The sequence below is a fragment of the Cherax quadricarinatus genome, chromosome 67 (assembly GCF_038502225.1).
Source record: "Cherax quadricarinatus isolate ZL_2023a chromosome 67, ASM3850222v1, whole genome shotgun sequence".
Taxonomy (NCBI): Eukaryota; Metazoa; Arthropoda; class Malacostraca; order Decapoda; family Parastacidae; genus Cherax; species Cherax quadricarinatus.
Genome location: NC_091358.1, coordinates 1,377,064 through 1,386,313, shown reverse-complemented (window position 1 = coordinate 1,386,313; position 9,250 = coordinate 1,377,064). Strand labels below are relative to the sequence as shown.

The following is a 9,250-nucleotide window of genomic DNA, read 5'->3' as shown; positions in this document are numbered from 1 at the left end:
AGTCATGATGGAAGGTGGTCAGTCCCTCAGTCATGATGGAAGGTGGTCAGTACCTCAGTCTTGATGGAAGGTGGTCAGTACCTCAGTCTTGATGGAAGGTGGTCAGTACCTCAGTCTTGATGGAAGGTGGTCAGTACCTCAGTCTTGATGGAAGGTGGTCAGTCCCTCAGTCTTGATGGAAGGTGGTCAGTACCTCAGTCTTGATGGAAGGTGGTCAGTCCCTCAGTCTTGATGGAAGGTGGTCAGTACCTCAGTCTTGATGGAAGGTGGTCAGTCCCTCAGTCTTGATGGAAGGTGGTCAGTCCCTCAGTCTTGATGGAAGGTGGTCAGTACCTCAGTCATGATGGAAGGTGGTCAGTCCCTCAGTCTTGATGGAAGGTGGTCAGTCCCTCGGTCTTGATGGAAGGTGGTCAGTACCTCAGTCATGATGGAAGGTGGTCAGTCCCTCAGTCATGATGGAAGGTGGTCAGTCCCTCAGTCTTGATGGAAGGTGGTCAGTCCCTCAGTCATGATGGAAGGTGGTCAGTCCCTCAGTCTTGATGGAAGGTGGTCAGTCCCTCAGTCTTGATGGAAGGTAGTCAGTCCCTCAGTCATGATGGAAGGTGGTCAGTCCCTCAGTCATGATGGAAGGTGGTCAGTCCCTCAGTCATGATGGAAGGTGGTCAGTCCCTCAGTCATGATGGAAGGTGGTCAGTCCCTCAGTCTTGATGGAAGGTGGTCAGTCCCTCAGTCTTGATGGAAGGTGGTCAGTACCTCAGTCATGATGGAAGGTGGTCAGTCCCTCAGTCATGATGGAAGGTGGTCAGTCCCTCAGTCATGATGGAAGGTGGTCAGTCCCTCAGTCATGATGGAAGGTGGTCAGTCCCTCAGTCATTGATGGAAGTCTTGATGGTCAGTCTCTCAGTCTTGATGGAAGGTGGTCAGTCCCTCAGTCTTGATGGAAGGTGGTCAGTCCCTCAGTCTTGATGGAAGGTGGTCAGTCCCTCAGTCATGATGGAAGGTGGTCAGTCCCTCAGTCTTGATGGAAGGTGGTCAGTCCCTCAGTCATGATGTAAGGTGGTCAGTCCCTCAGTCATGATGGAAGGTGGTCAGTCCCTCAGTCTTGATGGAAGGTGGTCAGTACCTCAGTCATGATGGAAGGTGGTCAGTCCCTCAGTCATGATGGAAGGTGGTCAGTACCTCAGTCTTGATGGAAGGTGGTCAGTACCTCAGTCTTGATGGAAGGTGGTCAGTACCTCAGTCTTGATGGAAGGTGGTCAGTACCTCAGTCTTGATGGAAGGTGGTCAGTCCCTCAGTCTTGATGGAAGGTGGTCAGTACCTCAGTCTTGATGGAAGGTGGTCAGTCCCTCAGTCTTGATGGAAGGTGGTCAGTACCTCAGTCTTGATGGAAGGTGGTCAGTCCCTCAGTCTTGATGGAAGGTGGTCAGTCCCTCAGTCTTGATGGAAGGTGGTCAGTACCTCAGTCATGATGGAAGGTGGTCAGTCCCTCAGTCTTGATGGAAGGTGGTCAGTCCCTCGGTCTTGATGGAAGGTGGTCAGTACCTCAGTCATGATGGAAGGTGGTCAGTCCCTCAGTCATGATGGAAGGTGGTCAGTCCCTCAGTCTTGATGGAAGGTGGTCAGTCCCTCAGTCATGATGGAAGGTGGTCAGTCCCTCAGTCTTGATGGAAGGTGGTCAGTCCCTCAGTCTTGATGGAAGGTAGTCAGTCCCTCAGTCATGATGGAAGGTGGTCAGTCCCTCAGTCATGATGGAAGGTGGTCATTCCCTCAGTCATGATGGAAGGTGGTCAGTCCCTCAGTCATGATGGAAGGTGGTCAGTCCCTCAGTCTTGATGGAAGGTGGTCAGTCCCTCAGTCTTGATGGAAGGTGGTCAGTACCTCAGTCATGATGGAAGGTGGTCAGTCCCTCAGTCATGATGGAAGGTGGTCAGTCCCTCAGTCATGATGGAAGGTGGTCAGTCCCTCAGTCATGATGGAAGGTGGTCAGTCCCTCAGTCATGATGGAAGGTGGTCAGTCCCTCAGTCTTGATGGAAGGTGGTCAGTCTCTCAGTCTTGATGGAAGGTGGTCAGTCCCTCAGTCATGATGGAAGGTGGTCAGTCCCTCGGTCTTGATGGAAGGTGGTCAGTACCTCAGTCATGATGGAAGGTGGTCAGTCCCTCAGTCTTGATGGAAGGTAGTTAGTCAGTCCCTCAGCCTTGATAGAAGGTAATGAGTCCCTCAGTCTTGATAGAAGGTCGTCAGTCACTAAGGCTTGATAAAAGGTGATTAGTCCTCCAGCCTTGATAGAAAACGGTCAGCCTTGATAAAAGGAATTAAGCCCTTTAGCCTTGATAGAAGGTCAGTCCCTTGGTCTGTGAGTCAGTTGTGAATATTTTCAGTTATGAAAGGTGATGGTGTCCAAAGGTGCCCCGAGGAAAGGCAGATTCAGAAGGCACCAGTAGGGCGGCGTCAGTGAACAGGGAACCATAGAACCTAGTGTTTGGAAGCGCATATCTAGAGAAATGAGGAAGGAAGGGGAGAAGGAGAAGGAGGAAGGGGAAAGAAAGGGGAGGAGCAGGGGAGGGTGTGTTTTCATGAACTTTCTCCCCGTGGTGACAGCTACAACCTCCCCTCAGCCCAACCCCATCCCACCCTGACCGTCGACACACTGTGATACTTATCGGAATATTCCCCAAGGGTTTGCTGTGCATCCTCAGAGGTAAGCAGACAGGTATGCAAACAGACATGCAGCCAGACACGTATGCAGACAGACATATAATTATACAGTCTTGCAAGCAGTTAGACAGGTAAACAGTCAAGTATATAGTTAGACAGGCCTACAGGCAATCAGGTAGTCAGAAAGATGCATAAGTATGTAGGCATATAAGAAGTTAGGCAGATAGGCAGGCAGGTAGGCAGACAATCGGTACAAATTGACAGGAACACAGATCAAGGAGAGTTAAGGCAGATGAAATGTAGTCTAGATGGCATCATAGTGATCCAATTAACTGTATCGACTAAGCATCTTCATCTCATGGCTTCCATAGGATGCTGAAAGATGATACGGTTTGCTCGGCGAAGGTTATACGTTATTTGTCTGGCGGGGCGAGGAGGAGTTGACACAAAGACAGGAGCTGTGACTCGACCCCTGCAACCACAGAAACAGAGGTAGACAGACAGATAGCCAGGGAGTTGGACAAACAACCAGGAGCTCTGAATCGACTCCTCCAAACACTTAATACAACTTAAGTATGCACACACACACACACACACACACACACACACACACACACACACACACACACACACACACACACACACACACACACACACACACACACACACACACACACACACACACACACACACACACACACACACACACACACACACACACACACACACACACATACAAGGCTCTGTACTAAGGCATCACATAACACCTCTGCCGCACACAGGTCAATAAACACAACACTTCACAGGGTAATGCTCTTCTGACCTGCTTCTGCATCTTGTGTGTGTGGGAGGAAGACATGCTGTAGGAGGCATGCTGTATGGAATATACTGCAGGGAAGAAAGGAGGCTATATGGGCAGGAACATGCTGGAGAAATATATATATACTGTAGCATATTCCACATCCACTAGAAAAGTTCAGTGATATACATATATATATATATATATATATATATATATATATATATATATATATATATATATATATATATATATATATATATATATATATATATATATATATATATATATATATATATATCTGTATATATATATTCTGATAGCATCGTTTGGCCAAACAAGTGGAGCGTAAATTCACTGTTGCAATAACTTTGGGAGAAATCATTCCTAACATCACGATATCAATACATTGCACATTACATTGTTATTATATATTTTACTAACTGGATTTAGTGTGACCTTAGATAGATTGGAAAGGATTAATCTCTCTCTTACGACACTTTAATATCTGGGTTAGATAAGACTGTTAGTTGACACAATTTTCTGAACTTAAATTTGTTAGATATGTTTTGATGGCGACTAGAATATGTATGGAACCAATATGAACTGTGACGACGTTTCGCTCGTGTAGGAGGCCAACATGGCCCATACTTAGCAAGTCCTCCTCAAATTGAACCTATACTACCAATGTTTCTCTCTAACCTCAATAGTCCTTATATACCATTATATATACCAAGTAATTCACAAACACCTATCTCTGGAACCTAAGAACCTTGGAACAAGGTACACTGGACCAATACCTTGGCGCCCAGCCAACGCTAGACGTTGTGGTCCAAGGCAGCCAGCATTCAGGTAGGCGGAGTCAGCGGTTTCATCTCCTGCATCGACCGATGGGAGATTTTTTAGTGTTTAAAATTCGTAGAACAAGCGAAATATTCACGAACACTAATCTGTGGTTAGAGCAGTGCGTACCTTGTCCCAAGGTACGTAGGTTCGAGTCTCCTTCGGCCAGGGAATAGTGTTAAATTCTACAAATAATCGGTACACTTTGAAAAAAAAAAATAACAGAATTAAAATGCTTCAATCAGTTGTGAGTGAGAGAGAGAGAGAGAGAGAGAGAGAGAGAGAGAGAGAGAGAGAGAGATTCTTAACCATGTCAAACCCTGTGTAAAAAAAAAAAAAAAAAAAAAAAAAAAAAAAAAAAAAAAAGAGAGAGAGAGAGAGAGAGAGAGAGAGAGAGAGAGAGAGAGAGAGAGAGAGAGAGAGAGAGAGAGAGAGAGAGAGAGAGAGAGACTTACCTTGGTAGGTTTGACACAATGCTCTGGTTGACACACTCACAGAGACGCCACGAAAACCTTACATTTTGCAAAATCATTTTTTTTTTTTATTGAAAGAGAAAATTGATTTTACGAAAAAGACGTGAAGAAAAGATTATGAAAAATCACTACAAGGATATAATAATTTTTTTTTCTGAGAATTTTATTTTGTAATGTATTTTTTTTAATAAATATTAATACAAGAATTTGACAGGATTATGTACACTTAGAGGTGTATTTCTCTCAGTATATGTATACAGAAAGTATATTTTAGCTGCTTTTCTAGATATTACAGTATTTTTGACTGGTTGTGAACACGTTAAATGCAGCCTTAATGACCCTTAATGACCCTCGTATAGTGGACATGATTTAAACGCCATTAACCAACCAATTATAAGACTTTCTGGTGTGGTAAATCTTATCTTATATCGAATTTGACACATGTGCAACATCTGGGTATTTTTATTTGTAGATATTTCGCCATCCAGTGGCTTTAGACACATGTCGCACATGTGTCTAATTCTTCATCTTGTCGGTATTGTCTACCATACATGTTCTACTTATCTTACGTCGACAGTGACCCAGCAAAGATTTCTCTCCAGCAGAGCTGGAGTTACTATCACTTGGAATCTGCTATCTCTTGGGATAGCCTATCCCCTGCACAGGAGAAATTGAAGATATCTCTGTCATATCAGAGATGGGGACAAGAGAAATCACACACAGGAGGACTGGGAAAGGTGTAATATTGAGGAATCTGTCCCAACGAGACGGACATTAGACATCTCACTGGGGTCAGGAAACACTCGTCCTGTTTCCTGATAAATCTTACCTAACCTCCCACTGACGCTGCAGTGTTGCATGCAGACTTTCCTGTTTATTCACTATGTGTACTAAATATTCTGAAGTTGAGTGGTCTTGCTTATATAAAATTGACTGTTTTTGTCTGCCTCACTGAGGCAATCTTTAAATTCTTGTGGCATTCATTTTAGCTGCAAGTTGAGGGAGATTAACGCAATCATGGTGGCGATCCATATACAAACGACCCCCACATATGAGACTGGATCTTATTACGACGTCTCGGTCCGGTTTGAACCATGGTACAAATCGGACCGAAACGTCGTCATAGATTCAGCCTCTATGTGCAGGTTATTTGTGTATTGTTCCAGTCACGGAATTGTGCCTTTTTTATTCTTAAGAGTGGCAGTGTGTATGTTGGAGAAATACTTTCTCTGCATGCATCAGCACCTGACATTTTTCCTGCCATACCTAAGGTTCCATAAGTCTATATACTGGAGCATAAGATACAGAATATTTCATGACTGAGACACTTATGTAACATATGGGAATCTTTATTAAGGAAACGTGTCGCCACACAGTGGCTTCATCAGTCCAATACAAAGCAGAGAGGGGTAAGGAGAGGAGGAGGGACTGATTACCTCAAACTCCTCCTCTCCTTACTCCTCTCTGCTTTGTATTGGACTGATGAAGCCACTACGTGGCTAAACGTTTAGTTAATAAAGATCCCCATATATTGCATAAGTATCTCAATCTTCAACTTGTCGGTTTTCAAACCATTTATCACACAGAATATTTCATGTTTCTCCTTGAACGTATTGATCAGACTGTAATGTTTATGTAGTCGTGTTTTTGGTAGCAAGAGACTGGTAAATAAACATTTCTTGTTCAACAGAAGATTCATGTATATACAGCACAAACATTTAGGTGGATTCGTCGAGCCGTAGCGAGAAATCTACTTCACTAATTTTCCACACACATACGCACGGAGCCCAGGAGTTGAGAATCGACCCGTGCAACCACATATACGTGAGTACACACAGGCACACACACGTGCATAAAGCAACCCCACACTCTACTACTCACTAGGTGAAGCCGCTCAACAACATTTCCTGTTAGTGAGGCAACCTTGAGACAAGCCGCCAGTGACCTTATGTTGTATCCTTGTCTGAGGGAGCAAGTCCAGCAAATTTCAAAGGATGCTGGACTGAAGGTGATCCTGGAGGACAGAACACACTCCCTGCTGGACTGAAGGTGATCCTGGAGGACAGAACACACTCCCTGCTGGAGTGAAGATGATCCTGGAGGACGTAACACACTTCCTGCTGGACTGAAGGCGATCCTAGAGGACGTAAAACACTCCCTGTTGGACTGAAGGTGATCCTGGAGGACGTAAAACACTCCCTGTTGGACTGAAGGTGATCCTGGAGGACGTAAAACACTCCCTGTTGGACTGAAGGTGATCCTGGAGGACGTAAAACACTCCCTGTTGGACTGAAGGTGATCCTGGAGGACTGAACACACTCCCTGCTGGATTGAAGATGATCCTGGAGGACGTAACACACTCCCTGTTGGACTGAAGGTGATCCTGGAGGACGTAAAACACTCCCTGTTGGACTGAAGATGATCCTGGAGGACGTAACACACTCCCTGTTGGACTGAAGATGATCCTGGAGGACGTAAAACACTCCCTGTTGGACTGAAGGTGATCCTGGAGGACGTAACACACTCACTGGTGGTCAAAAAGACACATGTTAGAACGAAGCTACACCTGCATGAGACTATTAATAACACAGAATATTTGAACTAGTGACATATACACTGCTGAGAAATAGTTATGTGTTGGACGGAAGTAAAATCAGAATTAAGTAAGAATGAATGGACACAAGTGCATGATGCATTTCACGTACCACTGGGACGTGTTTCCTTAAGACATCTGGTGTCCCTGTTCACCCATCAGTAAAATAGGTACCTGGGTGTTAGTCGACTAGTGTGGGTCTCATCATGGGGACAGAATTGACCTATTTCGCCCGAAATGCTCTGCGTAACAAGGGGATTTCTATACAGTAGTATGTCACTGATGTCAGCTATGATCTGTATACCTTGTACATGTACTTCTAGAAATAAAGATTGTTATTAAAGAGGACGGTGAAAGGACCCTTTTTACATACCACTTGTTGTCTGGAAGAGGATCATGAGCATCGTAACATCCACCTTCCTGCTTAGATAAAGGGATTGGATGCCACAACACCTTCCCTGTAGCCTGAGGAAGGGATCTGGAACCCTCAACTCCCTCCCTGCCACCTAGGGAAAGGATTGTGAAACATTTTACCTTTCTTGTATTGCATGGGGAGGGAGTCTGCAAGCTTCAACACTCTTCCTACTGTCAGGGAGAGGATTTAGAAGCCATAAGAAGCTTTCACGTCTGGGAAAAGCACAACTTAACAGAGTAAAAATAGTTCATGCGTGAAGAATTACAATTTCAGCGTAGCCTTCTATAATAATAATAATAATAATAATAATAATAATAATAATAATAATAATTACAATAATAATAATAATAATTACAATAATAATAATAATAATAATAATAATAATAATAATAATAATAATTACAATAATAATAATTACAATAATAATAATAATAATAATAATAATAATAATAATAATAATAATAATAATAATAATAATAATAATAATAATAATAATAATAATAATAATAATTACAATAATAATAATAATTACGATAATAATAATAATAATAATAATAATAATAATAATAATAATAATAATAATAATAATAATAATAATAATTATTATTATTATTATTATTATTATTATTATTATTATTATTATTATTATTATTATTATTATTATTATTATTATTATTATTATTATATTTTACAGATGAACAGGAATGAGAGACAATTTAATGTATAGTAAACAAAAATAATTAACAAGAGCTGGACAGATACCTGAAGTCAGTGCCGGATCAGCCGGGCTGTGGCTCGTACGTTGGACTGCGTGCGGCCAGCAGTAACAGCCTAGTTGATCAGGCCCTGATCCATCGGGAGGCCTGGTCATGGACCGAGCCGCGGGGGCGTTGATCCCCTGAATAACCTCCAGGTAACCTCCAGGTAACCTCCAGGTAACCTCCAGGTAATATTAAACTTTGGAAAATAGAAATTAAATCGTGTTAAACCTGACTGAAAATTGTTCAGGTTTATAATAAATTTAAACCGAATATAAACCTCTAAAAATGAAAAGAAAAAACGAAGAATAGTGTAATACACACTGAGAGGTGTGTATTACTTATTCAATATACACCCAGAGGTGTATATCTATCAGTGTATATACACCCTGAAGTGTATATCTATCAGTGAATATACACCCTGAAGTGTATATCTATCAGTGTATTTACGCCCTGAAGTGTATATCTATCAGTGTATATACACCCTGAAGTGTATATCTATCAGTGTATTTACGCCCTGAAGTGTATATCTATCAGTGTATTTACACCCTGAAGTGTATATCTATCAGTGTATATACACCCCGAAGTGTATATCTATCAGTGTATTTACACCCCGAAGTGTATATCTATCAGTGTATATACACCCTGAAGTGTATATCTATCAGTGTATTTACACCCTGAAGTGTATATCTATCAGTGTATATACACCCC

The 9,250-nt window shown here is 42.4% G+C and overlaps 1 protein-coding gene across 1 annotated transcript; it reads right to left on the bottom strand.

The window, feature by feature from the left end:
• Positions 1–6,298: 6,298 nt before the first annotated feature.
• On the bottom strand, positions 6,299–8,699 carry LOC128699568 (uncharacterized). Its single transcript, XM_053792297.2, has 3 exons — positions 8,544–8,699; positions 7,740–7,872; positions 6,299–7,300 (listed from the first exon to the last, which is right to left on the bottom strand). Exons 1-3 carry the CDS (start codon positions 8,650–8,652, stop codon positions 6,532–6,534), a joined length of 1,011 nt encoding a protein of 336 aa, XP_053648272.2. The 5' UTR covers positions 8,653–8,699; the 3' UTR covers positions 6,299–6,531.
• Positions 8,700–9,250: the final 551 nt, after the last annotated feature.

Bases quoted from the DNA above. Each gene is read 5' to 3' on its own strand.
- LOC128699568 (XM_053792297.2), bottom strand. From the start codon at position 8,652: ATGACCAGGCCTCCCGATGGATCAGGGCCTGATCAACTAGGCTGTTAC. The intron at 7,873-8,543 runs GTATCTGTCCAG...TCCTTTCCCTAG, and splicing joins TGATCCGGCACTGACTTCAG to GTGGCAGGGAGGGAGTTGAG. The intron at 7,301-7,739 runs GTATGTAAAAAG...TTTGACCACCAG, and splicing joins CCTCTTCCAGACAACAAGTG to TGAGTGTGTTACGTCCTCCA.